The sequence below is a fragment of the Mesoplodon mirus genome (assembly GCF_964341445.2).
Source record: "Mesoplodon mirus genome assembly, chromosome: 4".
Lineage (NCBI taxonomy): Eukaryota > Metazoa > Chordata > Mammalia > Artiodactyla > Ziphiidae > Mesoplodon > Mesoplodon mirus.
Genome location: NC_138979.1, coordinates 114,202,582 through 114,223,541, shown reverse-complemented (window position 1 = coordinate 114,223,541; position 20,960 = coordinate 114,202,582). Strand labels below are relative to the sequence as shown.

The window sequence follows — 20,960 nt, the reverse complement described above, 5'->3', positions numbered from 1 at the left end:
GGGCTGTGGGAGGCTGCCCTCTGCCGGTTCGCCTGATTCCTGACCACAGTGGCCCCTCGAGTCCTGAATTTTGGGCCAATATTACCACCTGGTGTTTAACTGAGGCACTGCTGCCAAACTGGAGCAGCTCAGCTTTGGTACCTGTTTGCCACAGCGTCCTCTGAAATGGAGAGAAGGCAGAAATCTCCCTGTCTGGGACCTGAGATCTGTCTCCTGGGTGCAAGCAGATCTCCTCAGGCCAGGTCAGGGCTTTCAGAGAAAATATCTCAAGGTATGCACAGAGAGTGTGGGGGTGGAGGGGGGAGGGAAGAATGCTAAATAGAGGTGTAATTGCCTGATTTGCAGACAGCCCTGTCTCTGCCTGCATACTTTATTTTAGCATCCAATGCTGTACACAGCCCCTCTGCATTTGCACCACTGAGGCCTGGCCTGACTTGCCTGACTTACAAAACCTTCTGGCCTCCACAGGGCACTCACAGCATTTGTTGGTGACCGAAGAGCCAGTGACACATTTCTACGTGTCCTTTCCTTCTCACTGTACCTATAGTCCCTTTTGCAGATGAAAGGCAACAGGTAAAAGCAGGACCACAGCAGTACCTCTGACAGGAGGGAGTGGGTAGTTCCCAGAGGAAAGAGAAAAGGGAAGGGAGGGGGCCCCCCATCTGAAACTAAAAGCGCAGAGAGCGAGCCATGGGCTTCTCCACGAGACCCTGAAACAGAGCCCCAGGAAGAGGTGATGACAAAAGAGAAGGCTTCTCAAGCCTCACAAGAGGAAGTGGACCCAAGAGAGGTCAGAGAACGGCCATGCAGAAGGAAAAAGAGCAAACTGAGCTGCTGCGAGCGCCTGAGCCCTGCGGCACAGGAAGCGGGCAGAGCCCTCAGGACCCGAGTGGGGCAGAGAGCCAGCCCGAGGCTCTGGCAGTGCAGGCCAGGCGCTGGAGCCACCGGAGGAGTGCAGCTGTCAGTTCCTGGGGCTGCCAGGGTCTGGGGCACAAGGCCCAAGCCCTGACCAGGTGCCTCAGCTGAGCCTGGGCAGTCAGGGATGGTGCCAGGCTGCTAGAGCTAGCCTGGGCTGGAAACTCGTGAGGGCTTGGGCTGTTACACAGACCCTGTGCAAAAACCTAGCAAAAAGAGCCTGCTCTGCGCCCAAAGACAAGCCCTAGTGTACGGCTTGGTCCCAGACATCACTACTTCCTAAACCCCTCAAACAACACCCCCTGGCTTGCACCCAGGAGAGTGGCTCGGAGAGGTGGGGCTACAAAAAGAACTGAGTGGCCCTGGGGGTAGGTGGAGACCAGCACTGTAGCGGGGGGGGGGGGGGGGGGGACTGCGAGGGAGGGAGGCGTGTCCAGGGAGGAGCTCAGATCAGGCTGGGGGTCAGCACTGGAAGAGGGTTTCCTCTGTTCCTTCTGACTGGGCACTCATTCTGCACAGGACTTTTTGGAAGTTGGAGGGAGGAGGATACTCAGAGTAAGGTGTTGCCCTCAAGGAGGATTCTGGAATCCCCTGGACTCGACAGGGAGGGGGAGGCATTCCCAGAAGAATCAGCTCCTGGGCATCTCAGAACCCTGGCTTGGAGCCTAACCAGAGTACCCCCCAACTGCTTAAATAGGCCAGGGGCCCCATTTCTTTAAAGCCTGCATCCCTCCCTCTGCGGTGTGCCCTGCCCCTCCCTGAGTCACCCCAGGGAGAGCGGGGGGAAAAAAGGGAAGAGAAAAGAGGCATTGACTACAGAGGAAGGAAAAGGAAACAGCAGAGGAGGGAGGAGAGAAGCCACACAGGAGTGGGTGACAGCGGAGATCGGAGAGGGCAGATCTAGGGCAGGGGGAGACAGCAAGCCGAGCATCCCAAAGGGCGCCCCAAGAGCAAGGCGGCCAGGGGCGGGGAGCCGAGGGGGCGGGCCGGCCATGTCCCACGGGACCTACTACGAGTGCGAGCCCCGGGCTGGCCAGCAGCCACTTGAGTTCTCAGGGGCCCGAGTGGGGCCTGGGGAGCTGGGGGACATGTGTGAGCATGAGGCCTCCATCGATCTGTCTGCCTACATCGAGTCTGGGGAGGAACAGCTCCTCTCTGACCTCTTTGCTGTGAAGCCGGCACCTGAGGCCCGAGGCCTTAAGGGCCCTGGAACCCCTGCCTTCCCCCACTACCTGCCGCCTGACCCGCGGCCCTTCGCCTACCCTCCACATACCTTCGGCCCCGACAGGAAGGCCTTGGGGCCTGGCATCTACAGCACCCCAGGGAGCTACGACCCCAGGGCTGTGGCTGTGAAGGAGGAGCCTCGGGGGCCCGAGGGCAGCCGGGGGGCCAGCCGCAGCGGCTACAACCCTCTGCAGTACCAAGTGGCGCACTGTGGGCAGACGGCCATGCACCTGCCCCCGGCCCTGGCAGCACCCAGCCAGCCCTTGCGCGTCCTCAAGGTAAGAGTGGCTCAATTCTCCTCCCCACCACCCAGGGGCTGGAGGGAGGCCCGTGTGGATGGGGTCTGTGTGTGGTGTTGCTCTGTGAAATCGACACACCACAAGCCCTCTGTGTTCTCCACCCAGTCATAACCCCTCTTGGCTTCTCTGTGAATTCACTCCCCCGCCGATCCCCACTGTGTGACCGGAACCAATGTGTCCTGCAGTCCCTGTGACCAGTTGACCTGCCCTGATCTCAGCACGCACCCCCCGCCAGCTTCTCTGCTGCCCACCAGCCCCCTCCTCTCATTTCTGTGTCACCTCCTGCTTCTAGAAGAGGGAATGCCCGCTGATGATAGAACTGGAGACTCAAGATAGATGGAAGGAAAGGTCCTCAGAGAGTGTGGGGACGTGAAAGGGAGTTTGGGTCAGAGCAGAGGACACTGTACGTCTGGCAGGGAAGTGGCTGCTCTACTGGGGGCCAGGAGCTGGCTCTGAATCCCACATCCCTCTGACGCTCCAAGTGTGCTCTGACCACTGGGATTCCTGCCCCACCTTTGCTCTACTTCCCCACAGCCCTCACTCTTGTCCCTCTGTACCTTCCCCTCCAGGCCCCTTTGGCGGCTGCCGCGCCCCCCTGCAGCCCCCTCCTCAAGGCACCCTCACCGGCTGGCGCCTCGCACAAGGGCAAGAAGGCCGTGAACAAAGACAGCCTGGAGTACCGGCTGCGGCGCGAACGGAACAACATCGCGGTGCGCAAGAGCCGGGACAAGGCCAAGAGGCGCATTCTGGAGACGCAGCAGAAGGTGCTAGAGTACATGGCCGAGAATGAGCGTCTGCGCAGCCGCGTGGAGCAGCTGACCCAAGAGCTGGACACCCTTCGCAACCTCTTCCGCCAGATCCCTGAGGCCGCCAACCTCATCAAGGGTGTAGGGGGCTGCAGCTGAGCCCGCCTGGCAGACTGTGGGCACCAGCCCCCTGGGGACCCTCACCCTAGAGGCCCCACAGGCCGAGTCAGAGACAAAGACCATGGACAAATGGCAGCGGGGGGCAAGACAAGGAGGAGGGCGGGCCCCAGCATAATGATTCTGTGGCTGAATAAAACTGCACTATGGCACGGTGCTGGGGCTGTACACTGGGCCTGTGTGTGTGTGTGTGTGTGTGTGTGTGTGAGTGAGAGAGAGAGAGAGATGGGGGACTCCAAAGATAGGGAATGCACCAGGCTAGGCCTGCATACCTCTTGATTCCAGGCCCAAGTAAACATTCAGGAAATTCAGCAGACAAGCTGCCCACAGCTCTCCCACAGTGCACCGCACAGCCAGGCCCTGTACCTCTCCCTCTGCTCTTCTCTCCCCCGACCCGGCCCACTCTATCCCCACCCCACAGGACCTGGAGCAGCCTCTGAACACTCCCCTAGCAGAGCTCTGTGGCTCACGGGGAGATCCCAGCACCTCCAGTCCCTCCTGCCTGGGCCTGCTGACCCCAGCCCTGTTCTATCTCACCTTGAGGTATAGGTCTGGGAGTTCCTGCCCCAGGAGATCAAGGGAAAATTCCAGATGGTTCTGATGTATTTATGGTCCCTTAGCTCTTGATCCGGGACTCAATCCCTTCTCCACAGTTCCCAAACTTCAGTCTGCCAAACTGACAGACCCCCATGCCTCCAACCCACCCGCTCCCACCTTTGTCCCTCGTTCCCTGGGCCTTCGGTTCCCTAAAGAATCTGAGTGCTTGGGGGACGAATTAGTTGGGAAAGGCCTTGAGACCTGTTCGTATACGAGAAAATTGGTAACGAGGAGGATGACAACACACCTGTGCAGTGAAACCCCATGTGGAGAACAGTTTTTTCATAGAACTCTAGCCTGAGAGCCATAAGAGGGCAGTGCTTGACAGCCTCAGTTTGAATTTCCCTCTGCTACTTTCTAGCTGTGTGACCTCGTGCCAGTTACTTCTCTCTGTGCCTCAGTTTCCTCATCTGCAAAATGGAAGGAGTAGTAATGCTGTACGTTCATAGATAAACAAGGCCTGGCATATGGTGAGCACGAATACTTGTAATCATTCTCTTTTGCTAGAACTGAAAGGACCTCAGAGATCTCATCTAAACTTCTCATTTTGCAGGTGAGGAAACTGAGGTCTCAGACAGGGAAGGGACTTACCCAGAGTCTTACAATGGGTTAGAGGCAGAACCAAAATTAGCTCTGTAAAATCACAGATCTCAAGAGGGGCTGGAAGAGATCTCAAGAGATCATCTGGTAGGTTTTACCCTCAGACAACAAGATAGTGTGGGCCACATTTGATAGATAAAGCAGTTGACAGCCGAGGGATTAAGAGACATTCTCCGGAAGCTCACCCAGGTGGGCTCTGCTGTCTCCACACACGCACCTGTCTCTACTTTGCCCTCACACCCTCCCCTCGGAGGCATATGGAACAGTGTGGGGCCAGAGTCGGGGACATGAGACACAAGATGGGCTGGTTAGAGTCTCTCCTAGGCCACCAGTGACTTATAGGCCACTGTTGAGAAAGCAGTGTTAGACACCAAGGAATAACCTTCTGAGAGGGAGAGAGACTGGGTCTGGATCCTCCCGGTCCGCCCTCTCCTCTCTCTCTCCCCGCACCTCCACCTCCCCAGTGTCAGAGCCTTCCCACATTGAGGACATCCAGGTGTACCACGCCTGCCTCACCCAGGACTCAGTCTCTTTCCTGCCTTTGCCTCTGTGTCTCTCGGGCACCATCTCCCCTACATCTGTGCTCTAGATACCCCTGCCCCAGGTCTGGTTTGGGCAGACAGATCTGAACCTCGCTAGATGGTTTATTCTACCTGAGTTGGGAAGAAAGAGACACCTGTCTCTGTGGATGCCTGGGAGAATCCCACACCTTCCTTTCAGCCCAGGGAAATGCGTTGCATAAAGGAGGTTTGTACAGAGCATGGTAAGTGACTCAACCTCTGGATTTCCTCCTCGCAGGTCAAGACCACTGCCCCTGGACTTATTTTCAAGGTTCTGGGTGATGGGACCTGGGTCGCTTCAGCATCAGCCCCAAGCTTCTTTCCCACAGTTCTGAATCGTGTCTCCTCCCAGCCCACAGCACCCAGGGGCTCCTCAGGGCGGGTGTCTGGCACCAGGTCTGGAGAAGAGCCACAGCCCCAGCTGAGAGAAGAGAACACCTGGTCCCTGCCTGACGCCGAGTGGCAGGCACACCTCGATCCTCTGTGGCAGATCGTACCCCGGGGAAATGACAGGTAGCCGGAAGTCACACTTTTAACCCTGAGGTTTTAACCTGACCTCAACTGGTTTGGGCCAAGGTAACTTATTCAACAAGTATTTGTTGAGCATCTTTCCTGTGTCAAGCCCTTGCAAGGTGCTGAGAACACTGTGGTGACCAAACCCAACTCTTGGCTGAAGGACCCCTCCACCTGTCGTGTTCAGGCAGGGCAGGAGATTGTGGGTGGCAGAAGGAAGTCAGGTGCTTAGCCCCCAACTCCTAGGGACAGGACAGGTAGTCTCTGCAGCTGCCCTCACAGCCTGGGGGTGGTGATGGCTCTCTGCTACTGCTGGAGCTTACCACTTCTGCAGCTGTCCCTTAAGCCTGACAATTCACACCTCTATACATTCATGAATTACCCCCTCTGAATATGCCCCTTGGGGAAACCTACTAAACCAGCAGAAAGGGAGGTGGTTTTTTGTTTGTTTGCTTTGTTTTGTTTTATTTGTTTATTTTTGGCTGCACTGGGTCTTCATTGCTACACGTGGGCTTTCTCTGGTTGCGGCGAGCGGGGGCTACTCCTCCTTGCGGTGCACGGGCTTCTCATTGCGGTGGCTTTCTTGTTGCAGAGCATGGGCTCTAGGCACACAGGCTTCATAGTTGTGGTACGCGGGCTTCAGTAGCTGTGGCACACAGGCTTAGTTGCTCCGCGGCATGTGGGATCTTCCCGGACCAGGGCTCAAACCCATATCCCCTGCATTGGCAGGAGGATTCTTAACCACTGTGCCACCAGGGAAGCCCAGGGAGGTTGTTTTAGCTGGGGTGGTCAAGGAAGGCTTCTCGGAGGAGGTGACATTGAAGTCGAAACCTTAAAAATGTCCAGGAGGAGGCAGATGTGCCAAACTGGGGGAAAGGAGAGCAGAGAGGAGAGCAAATGCCAAGGCCCCGAGGTGTCACGGTCCAAAAAAAGAAAGGAAACCGGGTGAGGCTGGAGAAATGGAAAGCAGGAGGAAGGGTACGCAAGAACACCGTCTCCCTCCCTCCAGGACCGTCTTCATTCCCTCTGCGGGGAGGAGGACCATCCCTAAGGAGCAGGCTCCCCATGCCATGCCGGGCGGAGATGCCGCAGTGTCCACAGGGTCCACGGGGTCCAGAGGCTGCAGAAAGAAGGCACCCCCAGGAAGGGCGGGTAGCCTCACCCCTGCCTGGGGAAGGTTCGAGGCCCAGGGCGGGGTCATGAGAACTTTGGAAAACCAGCAAATCAAGGTCCAAACAGCACACACGTGCGTTCCCTTGGCTTTACGATCCACAGCTCGGGCCCACTTTTCCTTCCTGGGCAAAACTGGGGACCAGCATGATAGTCCTGAGCTGACAGACAGGATCTCAGGCCCCTGGGAAGCAGAGGAGGAGAAGGTAGGATGTTGGAGATACCGCCAAGAGGGAGGAAGCTGCCCAAGGTGAGCCCGCCAAGGTCAGTCCCCGGTGGCAGCTCGGACTTGTGAAAGCCGCTCCCCCTGCTCGGTGCACACCTCCCCACCCCACCCCCACGGGTTGCCACATGCCTGGGCCCCCAGGGCCCCCATCCCAGTGTTGCAAGATCCCGGTTGGGGCTGTGAGGGTGGAAAGGGGCCTCTTCACCTCCACTCCCTACCCTGCCCCAAGCCATGGAGGGGACTGTACAGGAGATGCTGAGGCAACAATAGCCAAGGCTGGCCGAGGGCCTGTGCACCTTCTCCAGGCCAGTCACTTCCTATCACCCCCAGCAGGCAGACCTTTCCTCTCAGGACTCAGCGGGGCTGCACCCCAGTGGGAAGGGTAGGACCCGGACAGGACTCCAGGCTGCCTCTGTCAGCTGCTGCTATAAGCAGACCTGGCTTGGCCCCAGAAAAACATCAATGAGCAGCTCATTGAGAAGGCCCATCAGAACTTCCCTGAGACTACCCCATGGGGAAATGATGGGTATTTTCAGAGGAAAATGGCTGCACCTGGCCATCAATTCTGACTTCAGGGAGCAGCAGAAGCGTCCTAGGACTTGGGAGAAGGAAAGCTTCCGACTAGGGAGACACCCCCCCTACAGCGCTGTAACCTCCCCTTCTCTTTTAGAAACATGGATCTGAGCTAGGTAGAGGCCAGCCATACATAGCATGGATCCCCCCACCTCACAAGCCAAGCTTCACCCCAAAGCCCCAAACTGTCCAAAACCCTATTGCTCCCCACACCTTGCACTGTCACCCCTGGCCAGACCATCCAACCCTGCTGCAATCGGGACGGTTTGCAAAACGCCTGTAGCTCCCGCTTTGTCACCATCTGAGGTTAGGACTGCACTCGGGAGATAAGCCCAGGCCCCATCCGCCGTCCTGAGTGAGACTGCTGGCCCTGCTGCAATCGGGACGGTTTGCAAAACCCCTGCTGGCGCCAGCTCTGTCACCATCTGAGGTTAGGGCTGCGCCCCAAGATAAAGTCTAGCCCCGCCCACCGGCCCTGCCTTCAAACCTCGCAAGCAGCATGGCCAAGGGACAGAGCTCCAGGGCAGCCCACTCAGGGTCTGGAAGCCTTAACCAGACTCAGGGTGAGGACCCCTTCTTCCTGGTCCTCTCTCACCTCCTCCCCTTCATCCCCAGCCTCACCTTTGCACACTGCCCTCAGCACCATCCTTTCCCCTCACTCTCCATCTACCCTCCTCGATTCCATCTTCCGTCCTCACCCTCCCTCCTCCCTCACCTCCCTCCTGCCTTCTCATCACACTCATTTATTCATTCATTTGCTATAAAAATACGTAATAACCCCTACTCCAGGCACCTTGCTTGTTATAGGAGCTACAGGATAAGCAAGGAGGACAGTCCCTGCCCTTGCGGGGCTTACAAATTCATGAGGGGGCCAGACAAACATACCACCACAAATAAATAGATCATTCTAAATTGCAGGCAGTGCTATGGGGCAGAAGTAAAGAGTGACTGCGACAGATATTAATAAGGGAACCTGATTTAAATGTGAGGGTCAGGAAAGGCTCTTTGAGGAAGTAACATGTAAGCAGATATCTCAAAGGTGAGTAGGAGTCAGTCTGGCAGAAAGTGGGGCTTCCCAGCAGAGACAGCAGCTCTGCCTAGGCCCCAAGCAGGTCCTTCCCGGCCGTTGACAGAGGCTGGGGTTGAGGGCAGACTAGACTGAGGGGAAGAGGTGAGGTCAGAGAGGGGCTGAGGCCAGATCTCGCTCAAGGGGATGCAGAGCATCAGAGGGGGGAAACACCTTCCAAAGGAAGAAGACATTTCCTCTCTCCTAAGGTGAAAGAGAAGAGATGCAGCAGACGCAGATACAAACAGGTCTGTAGCCCGCTGAGGTTGTTCCTGTCTCATAGCTTCTATTTTTACCATGAAAGGAGAGGTGACTGCAAGTGACTGAGCGGGAAGCTCTCAGAAAGGCTTAAAAGTGTAAAATCCCAGCTTCTGAGAGTGGAAGCGGGACCTGAGACTTCTGGCTTGGAAGCGGCCAGTTGAAGTCTAAGATGACAATTTTAGGCGACAACAGTCTGTCCTCTGGAGGGACTTCCTTCAGTGGTCCTTAGCTGCTCGGGAACAAGTATGGACAAGACAGATGTTGGGTTCATCTGGGCATGGGGTTCACCCAGGGAGGCAGGATGGACGGGACAGACAGGGAAGGGGAGGGATTTCGTGGTGAACCTGGAACTTAGGGGATAAGGAGAGGTGAAGAGACAGGAAGGGCCAGTGGTTCTTCAATGAGCTTGTAGAACAGCAGCAGTGAGCCGGCTTGAGCAAACAAACCATAAGGAAAGGAGATCATATCAGAGAGTGGGATGTTTGATTCAGTTATTTCATAGTTACTGCAGTTTCTGGTGATGATAAGGCCTGGGTCTGACCCTGGGGGTGGCTTGCTAAGGTGGATGAGAAGCATGTAAGAGATGAGAGGGTGAAGGAACTGAGAAGTGGCCACCCTGGATGGAGCATCCATATGGATGATGACACCACTTGGATGACTGCCTTGCTCAGCCCCATCCTCTCTCCACAACCCCCATCCCACATCCCACATCCTCTCATTCACTCCACCCCACATTAACATCCTCTTCCCTAATCCCTAGTTTCCTTCCTCCACATCCTCTTTCTCATCTCCATCCTCATCCTCTCAAACCCCAGCGTCTCTTAACACCTTCATCCTCTCCTTACCCCATTCTCACTCCTCATCCTTATCTTTCTCATCCTGTTCCTCTCAGCACTTTATTTCTCCTCCACACTGGGCACTTGAAAAGCACTATTGCATGGTGGGTTAAAGCCTGTGCCCAGGAGCCTATCGACGTGGGCTCATATCCCACGTATACTGCCTGCCCACGTTGCCTTGCTTGTAAAAATGGGGTAATAATAACACCTACCTCATAAGGCTGTCAAAAGAATTACCTGAGTCTAAAGTGCTTGGAACAGTGTCTGGGCTCGATACCATCATTGTTATCCTCCCCCTCTCCTTGCCTCATTGCACTCTTCTCCATCTTCTCACCTCTTATCCCTCTGTACCTACTTCATATTTCTTCTGAGAGGCAGAGATGAATCAGACTCAGCCCCTGCCCATGGTCTGGTAGGGAAACAAGCACAAAAATAAATGTCAGGGACTTCCCTGGTGGCACAGTGGTTAAGAATCCACCTCCCAATGCAGGGGACACGGGTTCGAGCCCTGGTCCAGGAAGATCCCACATGCCACGGAGCAACTAAGCCCGTGCGCCACAACTACTGAGCCTGCGCTCTAGAGCCTGTGAGCCACAACTACTGAGCCCACGTGCTGCAACTACTGAAGCCCATGTGCCTAGAGCCTGTGCTCCACAGCAAGAGAAGCCACAGCAATGAGAAGCCCACACACCGCAAGGAAGAGTAGCCCCCACTCGCCGCAACTAGAGAAAGCCCGCTCGCAGCAACGAAGACCCAACACAACAAAAAAATTAAATAAATAAATAAATTTATATTTTTTTAAATGTCAGGAGAATGTAATAAGTGCTACTTCAAAGATGTGAAAGAAATGCTCTCAGAGAACAGAGGATATGCAAACTCTGCCTGGGGGGAGTAAAGAAAAATCTCAGCAGGCAGATAAACCTCTCAGCTGGATCTCGAAAGATGAGGAAGGATTTGCCTGGCAAAGACAGGAAAGAGGTATTCCAGCCAAAGGAACACGAGGTGTTTCTTGTGCTTCTGCTTACTAGAAGGTCTGAAGTTCTGCAAGCTGGTGTGAAGTTAGGATGAACCCCTACCCCAGCAGGGGCATGCCCTATCCCAGTGAGGCCACAAGGGGGCAGCGAAGCATTAAGAGAGGTGGAGGATGGGGCCCAGAAAACCTCAAGAGAGCCTCACAGACCTCCAATCCCTTGGGCAAGCCCTGACCCGGAGGGTTTTCCCCAGACTGGGCCGGCCCAGCCAGGAAAAAAAAAAAAAAAAAAAAAAGACTCTGACACTTGGAGAAAAAGACTGGGTTTGTCTTAGAAAAAGAATAAAAGTCCTCTTAGTATGTCCTCTAACACACGTTGGTAAGAGCAGAATAATTCCTCACTGAGTTGAAAGTGTCTGTGGAATACATCCTCTTGACTTAGTATTTACCATGGTCTAGACACTGTTCTTGGCACTTTACAAATCTTCACTTTCTCATAACAACCCTATCAAGTTAAGTACTGTCAGCCCCCTTTGCAAGTGGGAACGCTGAGGCATTGGGCCCAAGTTACACTGATACAAAGTAGCAGAGTTGGTTTGGCTCCAGAGTTTGGAGGCCTCCCTTACAAGGGGTAGCTCCAGCCACAGCCCTAGTGTGTAAAAGCATAAAACCCAGCCCTCCCAACGCTCCCCGCCCCCTGGAAGTCAGCAGTCCTCTAAACCCTAGTCCTTGTCCATCACTAACGAGCTCTGTTCCCTTATGTCACTTCACCCCTGACTGGCATCTTCAAAAGCTAAATAATGGGGTTAAGCTCTGTTCCTTCACCCACAAACTGGTGAGTAGGCCCTCTGGGCTATGCTGAGTGCCATGGATACAAAGATGGGTGGGAAACAGGCTTGAGGGACTGTGGGATGTGGAGGGGGAGCCTCGGAGCTACAGTTACAGCAGAAGATGACAAGCTAGGAGGCAAGGGAGAGGCCCCTCCCGCCTCTGGCCGGTGTGTAATCACAGGGAAGGTAGGAATTAGCCAGACAGGCAGGGAAGGAGGGTATCCAGGCAGGGGAAAGAGGATGTGAAAGCACAGCATGAGCAGAGAAAACAAAGGGTGTTCTAAGAGCTTGGTCAGAACATCTTTGAACATCTTCTATTAATGTCAATTTTCAGAGTTTACTTCTCCTGACGTGCCTATAAGCGGCTTCTGTGAAGCCTCACAGAATGAGCTAACACAAGAGCCTCTCACAGGAGGTGTTAGCCAACCCACACGTGTTTAAATGGTGAGCGCCTAAGTGCCCTACACAGGTGGAAGAGATGCCTAAAAGCCTTGCAGTTTAGAGTTCACCCAGTTCTGACATGGGGGCTAGTGGAGTGCAAAAGCCTTGTTTGTCCACCTCCAATGAGATAGGCAGGCACCTGTGAAGCAAAGAATGCCCCCCACACACACCATTATGTTAACACCAGTTTTTTAGTTCTGAGATGGTTCCAAGGTTGTCCACTCAGAATGGCAGAAGAATTAGGCTGAGATGGAAGAGGGATAGGAGAGTTCCTTCATGGATGAGGCAGGCTTCTCTTTGGAAAGGTCAGTTGAGGCCTCAGGAATGAATACTGCCCCCCTCCAGCTCTCTACTTCTGGCACCCCAGGAAGGAGAGGTGGGGGGCTGCAGCTTTGGCCCTTGTAGTAGTTCACATCGGACCTCTTGGCAGGAACTATAGACTTACTCAACAACACTCAAATATTGACAAAATAACGCAAGCATGGCGGAGGAGATTTGGAGAGAGATGGTCAAGAGAGGAAAGCCAGAAATAAGTAAGGCGGGGAAAGAGGGGGCAGAAGGCTGGATGCAGGGCAGCCTATGGACAGATGTTTGCAAGACATTGCTGCTGCCGCTGCTCCCCCTGGGGGGCTGCCACAAGCTGGTGTCTACATGACAAGACACAGACGTTTGAGCTTTCTCAGGCCCCCTTTCTCCCAACTTCCCCCAAATTTCTGCTCTTCCTCCCTCACCCTCCCTGGCTCCCAGGATCCTCAACCCCTCCGAATCCAAATCTGCCATATCGGGGATCCTGTATCAGAGGGAGCTTGGGGTCCTGAGGGAGGCAGGGTGAGAGGGGGATCCCAAGCCCTGGTGGCAGGGAGAGAGGCTGCTCAGCGGCTCCAGGGTGTCCTAGCAGGTGAGAGGGAGAGCAGAGGGCTCGGGAGGACTGAGGGGCAGAGAGGGCTAGTGCGGCAAGACCACACAGAAAAGAAACTGACGTCCAGGATGTTGAGGTGAAACTGATCTCTCGTCTTGTTAAGCCCCTCCAAGGCAAGGACCCCTGCTTCTGCGTCGAGACCCTGCACAGTACTGCCATGCTGTCTGGGGAGACCCAGACACCCCAAACTACCACAGGTGAGTTCATGTCATTGAGAGTGTATACAATACCTCTTCAGGGATACCCAGAAATGTCTCCAGCTCACCTACAGGTATTCATTCTTGCCAGGTGCAGCCTCTTGAAACCAGGATACCAAGGACAGAGTTGCTTGGGGGCCAAGGTGAGAATGACTTAGTAGATTTGGGGATCTGAAGATCTCTAGCTTGCCTAGATCTCTACAAGACCACCAGCATCAGAATTACTTAATGTGCTTCTTAACAGTGCAGATCCCTGAACCCCGTCTCCCCCTGACAATTTATTAAATCAGAGACTGGAGGAGAGCAGGGGAGAAGACTCCCTATTCTAACCGTCCACTAAGCCAGATGTGACATTTCACTCGCTGTCACATCCCTGACGCCCATCTCTGTGGTTATGCCTTGTGGCCAGAGCAGGAACCCTCACAGCTAATCCAGCCAGGTGGGTCTGGGGTCCAAAACACTGATTTTCTCCTGTATGTGTGGGTTGCCCACACTTCCAAGTACCACCAAGAGGTGAGGTTCAAATCAAATTCCTTTGCCCATCTCTGCTTCTCAATCTTAAATGTCATGGGAAAGGGTAGGGAGCATACAAGCAGTTTTTATTAAATCGGACTTCCCTGGTGGCGCAGCAGTTAAGAATCCGCCTGCCAACGCAGGGGACACAGGTTTGATCCCTGTCCAGGAAGATCCCACATGCCGCAGAGCAACTCAGCCCGTACGCCACAACTACTGAGCCTGTGCTCTAGAGCCCGCGAGCCACAACTACTGAGCCCATGCGCCACAACTACTGAAGCCTGCGTGCCTAGAGCCTGTGCTCTGCAGCAAGAGAAGCCACCGCAATGAGAAGCCCGCGCGCCGGGACGAAGAGTAGCCCCCGCTCACCGCAATTAGAGAAAGCCTGTGCAGCAACGAAGACCCAACACAGCCAAAAATAAAGTTAAATAAATAAAAGATTTAAAAATAGATAAATAAAATCCCACAAGCCGCGTGGCACAGCCCGCCCCCCCAAAAATTGTGCTCATTTGGGGTAACTTGGGGCATGCTGATGAAGTTTGGTTGGGGGCTGAAAAACCTTCAAGCCATCCCTTGGTACCACCCCTGCCAAGTTTCCTGGGCCTCCATTTTCAGGAAGACTTCTGCGTTACCCCAGTCCCCTCCTTTCCGCCCTCACCTTGTCCTGGCCCGTCCACAGCCCTCTATCGTAGCCTACGCTGCCTGCTGTCAGCTGGACTCAGAAGACAGGCCCCTTGCTGGTACGATTGTCTTCTGTGCCCATCTCACCAGCCCCAGCCCCAGCCACAGTGACATGGTCATGGTGACTGCTGCATGATGAATAGGAAGAAGCAAACAGGTTGGGGAGGGAGCACAGGTCACTCAGCTTCCCGTGAAGTGGAAGGACCTCCTCAGTGTGGAATAGAAGGTACCTCCAGCTCTCAGAAGAGCTGATTGGGCAGAGGGGCGAGAGAGTGCAGTCCGTCCTGCTGCGGTCCCCTTCAGTCTGCAATCATTTGTCCTCAGGCCACACTCCATGAACTGGTCCATGCCCTGGGTTTCTCTGGACAGCAATTCGAGAAGTAGAGGGATTGCCCTTCAGGACCCAGCAGTAAATGAAAGGAATGAGGGCAATGTCTCCTTACAGCGTCAACCAGAAGGAACCACTGTTCTCTCACCAACTCCTTCCTTTCAACTCTTCCTCACCCTTCTGAGGTCTCCCTCTCCTCAGATGCCTTCTCCCCTTTCTATACTCAGCGAGAACTGTTCTACAAGTCAACAAGTGACAAGGCGAGATGAGTGGGGACAGCTGCTTCTTACCACAGCCTGGCCAAACACTTGGGACTGCTAGGGGTTTCACTGGGTGCTCCCTTGGAAGAAGAAATGAGGATGAGAACAACTTGGGGTGATGGAAGGAAGAGGGAACGGTCAGGTGGCACCAGCTATCTCTTCCCAAGGGGCCCTTTGTCTTCACACTGGGAGGCCTGACTACTCCAGAACTGTATCATGACTGCTACCTACGATGGCGCCCAGTGCACTCGGCTTGATCCAATCACTCTTGCTGCCTTCAAAGACTCGGGCTGGTACCAGGTCAACCACAGCACTGCAGAGGAGCTGTTGTGGGGCTGGGGTGAGAAATAAGGGAGAATTGCAGAGGGCACTCATGACCCGAGTCAGCTGGTGGGGAGTGAGAGAAGTTGGATTATCTGCTGCTAAAGTGTAATTGAAGCTGTGAGCATGGCTGGCCCTGACGGGTCTGGGGGCTTCATTTCTTCTGAGGGCTCTTCTATCTCTCAAGCAGGGTCTGGCCTGGAATTTGGCCTGGTGACCACCTGTGGAAATGGCACCTCAGACTTCTTCTGTACTGGCAGGTGTGTGTGCTGAGGGGCTGCACAGCTGTCAGTGATCCTAGTGTCACTCTACCATCCAGTACACACAGCGGACTGGGATGCCACTACCTGCACCTGGACAAGGGAAGCTGCTCCTCAGACCTCATGCTGGAAGGCTGATGCAGGTATCAGCTCTTGGCCAATGGGGTGGGTAGACTAGAGAATGGGGAATGAAACCGAGTGGGGCTAGAGAGGAGTCCCCTTCTAAGGCATCTGGACAAACACTATTCTACCTTCTGCCCTGCCCTTCAGAGTGAATGCTGGAGGAAGGAAAATGGATTCCCACCTAGGGCGGAGAATCCCCGTGGGGAGATCTACCATCCCCATAGTTGTTGCTTCCTTGCCAACCTCACTTCACAGCTGCTTCCTGGGGACAAGATCATGCATCCCTCTCAGATCCCACACTTCAAGGAAGCAACCCCCCTGGCCACTGCTACTTTCATCAGTGCACAGAGAGGGGAGTGTACAAGGTGCAGGTGGAGAGATCACCCTGGGTCCCATGCTTTCCAGGAAAGGCTATTCAGGTGGGTATCAGAAGTGGAATAGCTGTAGCATACTGGCAAAAAGTTTGGAAGTGCTCTTATGGTAGTACCATCCAACGTGTTTTGATGTTCATTAAATTTTTTATTATTATTGGAGTATGGTTGATTTACAATATTATATTAGTTTCAGGTGTGCAACATAGTGATTCAATATTTTTATAGATTATACTCCATTTAAAGTTATTATAAAATATTGGCTCTATACCTTGTGCTGTACAATATATCCCTGTAGCTTCTTTATTGATGTTCATTTATTTTTTACTAAGTACCCTACTGAGTCCATGAATCTGATTTAGAATGTACATTTTCCTTAGAAGGAAGGCTTGAGCAGGTGACTGAGGCTATAACTATACCCTGCTACATATTTCCTTGCAGATACCTGGGAACAATGGCCATCTCTTCTGTCCCCGGGGTTGGCTCTGTTAGACAAATGAAGGTACCGATGCTATCAATATTACTTACCCACCTGTAAGTCTTTCAACCTGACCTATTATTTCAGCTGTCTTTAGGATTAGCTGGGCCCCCCCAGGCCACTCCCTGGGGAAGGAAGAGGGCGAAGCGATAACTGAAGCAGTTCTACAAGGCTCTGGTGAGCACTGGCAGGTAAATCAATGGTTCAGGGTAAGGATTTATACAGTGGGCCAAGGAGAATGTTCAAGTCCTTCACTTGATAACCCTCCTCTAAAGACCTTCTGTTCACCCCAGTCCCAAGCCTGCACCTGTTTCATGAGATATACTCTTCCAGGGACTATACTTCCATTAAGAGATCCAAACGTCCATTTGGTGCTATTTCCACAGTCTCTTGATTACCACCAGTCTGGTCTTCACTGTGCATATGTGGAAATCCCCTGGCTGCCAAGGGCCTTCAGTTGGTATGCTGCACAGGGCCCTGACCCTGACTCTCCAGAAGAAACCTCTAGAAGTATATTATGGAGGAGCCACCTTTACCATAGAATACAGCAAGTAAGATAACATTCCAAGGAGTTTTCTTTCAAATTCCTGGAATCCAGATATTTGAAATTATATTAAGCACTCATTCATACATACACTGTCCTGTACAGAGTTAATATTTCAGAAAACAAGGATCTCTAACATGGTGCTTATCACCATGGGACACCTCTCTCCCCAGCAGTAATAGAGTTCACCTATCTCTAGGACATAGGGCTCCTAGTCCCCTTCTTTTTTTTTTTTTTTTCGGTACGCGGGGGCCTGTCACTGTTGTGGCCTCTCCCGTTGCAGAGCACAGGCTCCGGACGCGCAGGCTCAGCGGCCATGGCTCACGGGCCCAGCTGCTCCGCGACATGTGGGATCTTCCCAGACCGGGGCACGAACCCGTGTCCCCTGCATCGGCAGGCGGACTCTCAACCACTGCGCCACCAGAGAAGCCCCCTTCTTTTCAATGAATTTTTTTTTTTCTTTTTGGCCACACCGTGCAGCCTGCGAGATCTTAGTTCCCTGACTGTGGATCTAACCTGGGCCCCGTCGTGGAAGTGCAGAATCCTAACCATTGGACGGCCAGGGAATTCCCCCTTTCTTTTCTTAAGCACTAACCAGGCAACTTGCCTAAACACTATAGTCTTAACTCTTCCCCTAAGCCATTTCCCTCACTGCCAAGTTAGGCCTCTTTCCAACAATTTAAGTTGCTGGCAGTCTTGGATCTTGGTCTTCTTCCTTTCAGGTTCTATATCCCCTTATTGATTTCCCGTTCAGCTTACTGTTTGGATGAAGAATGAGTTCTAGGTATTAAAATAAAGGTAGGGCACTTCACCTCCTAGGCCTAGGCATTATCCCAGGCCAAATATTACCCCTACATCCCTAGGTTTCTAGTTACCTCGGACCATAATCCTTCCATGACCCACCTCGGTCTGTCCATAGGACTCTGCCTAATGTTGCTTATCCTGGTGGTTGCACTGGGAACCATGGCCTATCAGAAACGAGCTACTCTTCAGGTGGGACCTTCTGCCTCTTACCATTCACTAGAGCCCCAAGGTGCAACAGGGGGCCCAGCTGGAGGAATGAGGGAGGTGTGATGTTACCCAGAGCATGACATAGGTTAGGGCGGAGATGATTTCTTAGGAGAAACTGGATGGAAAGTCGATCTATTGTCTACACTTAAGTTCTACTTTTCTCAGAATGCCTCCTTCTCTGTATATCAACATTACACTAGCCTTGCAATGAAAAAAAGGTAGAGACTTATGGTTCTGAAAATCTGTTCTTTATTTGATACAAAAAATAAACCCTTCAACCTGTAAAGTATGTCACTTGTTTTCATATTGTTGTAAAGCAAACTTATAGAATAGGAACATCTGCTACCAGCTCCAAGGATGTCACATATACTTTAGAAAAAAGTCATTGCTACTTGTATTCAAACAAACATCAGTGTGGAGGAAGAAGTAGCTAATTATCTCCACCTCCTGATTTTTCCATAATTTTACTAAATCATCACTAGGAAAGCTAGTAGTTGGGATATCACATAATTATGCCAGAATTTGGTAACAGTGGTGAAAGCAGCCAACTGAATCCACCTAAATTATAAAAACATGATCTTTTATGGTCCTTCTCTCGTTTCTGGAGTACAAGGGCTCTACTTTATACCCCTATGGGCCGGCAGTAGGCTTGAGTTATAATGTGTAGATTCCTTTCGGTTATAGTTGTAAAAGAAATCTTTAAATTCTTGAGGGTTTGACGTCTCTTGGAAAGAAGTAAGCTAGGAGACAGACTGCTGATCTGCATTTGCTTAGATAGAAAACATTTACACTAGGAGTCCAGTTGATTGGCTGTTGAAATCACCAGGCCTGTATTGGTCAGCGAGTTCAGTCAGCTGATCGGACACCATCCCCAGGCCTTTAAGTGATACATTTGAAGTTCTCATGGTAAAGTTGTGGCCTCAGCTCCATTAGCTCTGGTTATCTTCTTTGATTTTAAGGCCTATCAGTCTTTACCAGCGGTAGCAGCCACTGCTTGGTAAAACTTTGCCACGAAGTCTGGCTCACTGACCTCCAGCTGCCTGACAAATTCATTGCGCTCCTGCTCAGCCCAACCTCGAAACCACTGATCCCAAAGACGTAGCTGGCACTCAAAGATACAAGGTGGTCGGTTTGCTCCAGACACGCTAAGTTGCTCCAGACTTTCCAGCAGTGGCTGCAATTTTCCCGGTACTGCCTTAGCTACCAGGTCCTGTAGGAACCGTTCACGCTGAGGACCTGACCAGCTGGCAAACCAGTGAAGAATACACTTCATCTCCTGGGAAGTGATGTAAGACATTGGGGGAGGGGAAGAGTTAGAAATATTGTCTGGTACCGAGGGTAAGGGAGAAGGGAAGGATAGCGGCATCGAAGAGGAAGATGATCCCAGTGGCATCCTGAAACATAAGAGCACTGTTATATACTCTCTGGATAGAGCAACCAAAATACAGCTTCCCAACAACACAGAATCTTATCACACTCAATCAATGTCTACAAAGAAAATTACTTTTCACCAATTTGGTTTACAGAAAAACAACAGGGTCCTTTATTTAGGTTATCATCCAACTTAGACAAGGTACTCAAGAATAACCTCATTTCATTATTTGCCAACCTTCCTCTCTCGTTTTCAAACCCATTACCCTTCCCAACCACTGCCTCCCTCCATCATTCTTATAAACAATCCAAAAATATCCAAAGTATTCCTTGTTCATTCTTTGCCACCTAATTCTATGTTCCAGATTCAGTAAAGAAAAAAAACTAACGATTAATATTGGTCCAACACGTCATCCCTAAAATGAAAAAAAGGTACACATTTTAAAATTTACCAAGCAGCTGGTCAGGGCCTAGATGCTAATCATTCCAGAGCTATCAACAGAAGGAAAAAAAAGAAAGGGAAAACATCATATATGACGAAAGAGCCTTCTCCGCAATGTGCATGTAGCCTCTGAAATATGCCAAGAACTTCATAACTCCATTATTTTCTTTTATTTCCTGTAAAGCACCAGGAAAAATTAAAGAGCAGAGTTAGTGAAGGTGCCTTGTCCAAAATAAGATAACAAAGTAAGAAAAACAGAAGAAGCCAAGTGTTTATTCAGTACTGAAAAAAACAGTCTAGTTGGTTTGTTGGCTCAGGGATCTAACAACTGTTATACTGTTGTAGCTGTGTGACAATTCATGTCTGAACAATTTTCCTTCATGTTTAATGTAATCCCTATTGATGACTTGCCATTGATTCGCATCACTAATGCAACTGGAAGGTCAGCCAACTTGAATAGTTTTCAAATCCCACAGTTTGAATCTCTAACAAGGAAAACAAACTACTTGTTTACGACCTATTTTACTGTTTGTGTTTCTTCTGCTCTAAGTTGGAGTATTTGTGGTGACAAAGAAAGGAACCCCGAAGCAATTAACATCAGTTCAGTACCAAAACGGTCCAGCCGAGGTTGCCTTTTCACAGTGGCCCTACAAGAAGCAATTCCTCCTAAAGGAATTTTATTCCCTTACTCGGGGAAAGGGCTAACTTTCCCCGAGTCTTGCGACATGGCTTCCACGGCAAGCTCAAGTTCAATTATCACGAATTAATTCACAGGCTGGGTCGAAAGACACGATGCTGCCACTTGCCACTTTGGAGGCCACGGAGCCTGGCATTCCGTGGTCCCAAAGAGCAACGTAGCCTTAGATGGGAGTGGCGGGGATTCGGAGGATGGGAGGCGGCAGCTGTTTCCGTAGGGGAGCGAGAGGCTTGCCCTACTCAGGGTAGCCCGTAAACACCGAGTCTGACCCGGCCCAGGGAGGTACTTCTACCCCGCTTACCTCCCCTTTCCTCTCACAGGGCACCCGGAGACCGTCACAAGAGGGTTTAGACTCCCACTATCACCGCCGCTTCCAGGTTTCCTAAAAACCCTAAGGAGGGCCAGCCGGGAAGCCCACGCACTTCCGGTCCCGGACCGGC

General features: G+C 52.3%; 3 protein-coding genes across 4 annotated transcripts; 2 read left to right on the top strand and 1 right to left on the bottom strand.

Moving 5' to 3' along the window:
- Positions 1–1,907: 1,907 nt before the first annotated feature.
- CEBPE (CCAAT enhancer binding protein epsilon) lies at positions 1,908–3,343 on the top strand (the record flags this gene model as incomplete). Its single annotated transcript, XM_082618448.1, has 2 exons — positions 1,908–2,417; positions 3,008–3,343. The coding sequence occupies 2 exons, from the start codon at positions 1,908–1,910 to the stop codon at positions 3,341–3,343; spliced, it is 846 nt and encodes a 281-aa protein (XP_082474574.1).
- A 9,248-nt stretch (positions 3,344–12,591) lies between these two features.
- CIROP (ciliated left-right organizer metallopeptidase) lies at positions 12,592–18,897 on the top strand (the record flags this gene model as incomplete). The annotated part of the gene is given in 21 exon segments (XM_082618768.1): positions 12,592–12,668; positions 12,670–12,902; positions 13,027–13,120; positions 13,212–13,263; positions 13,490–13,633; positions 14,313–14,435; positions 14,639–14,695; positions 14,699–14,727; positions 14,870–14,928; positions 14,931–15,097; positions 15,101–15,242; positions 15,414–15,483; positions 15,552–15,618; positions 15,622–15,648; positions 15,754–15,879; positions 15,882–16,029; positions 16,517–16,563; positions 16,566–16,632; positions 16,808–17,006; positions 17,863–17,992; positions 18,886–18,897. Coding segments are annotated over 21 exon segments (2,070 nt in total).
- On the bottom strand, positions 18,243–20,932 carry LOC309802123 (uncharacterized protein C14orf119 homolog). 2 transcript variants are annotated; one of them, XM_082617394.1, is made up of 3 exons: positions 20,822–20,904; positions 19,834–19,999; positions 18,243–19,404 (listed from the first exon to the last, which is right to left on the bottom strand). In XM_082617394.1, exon 3 carries the CDS (start codon positions 19,401–19,403, stop codon positions 18,975–18,977), a length of 429 nt encoding a protein of 142 aa, XP_082473520.1. In that variant the 5' UTR covers position 19,404; positions 19,834–19,999; positions 20,822–20,904; the 3' UTR covers positions 18,243–18,974. The 2 variants fall into 2 exon arrangements, with proteins under 2 accessions (XP_082473520.1, XP_082473519.1); XM_082617393.1 differs by lacking the exon at positions 19,834–19,999 and having other exon boundaries at positions 20,822–20,932.
- Between the last annotated feature and the right edge of the window lie 28 nt (positions 20,933–20,960).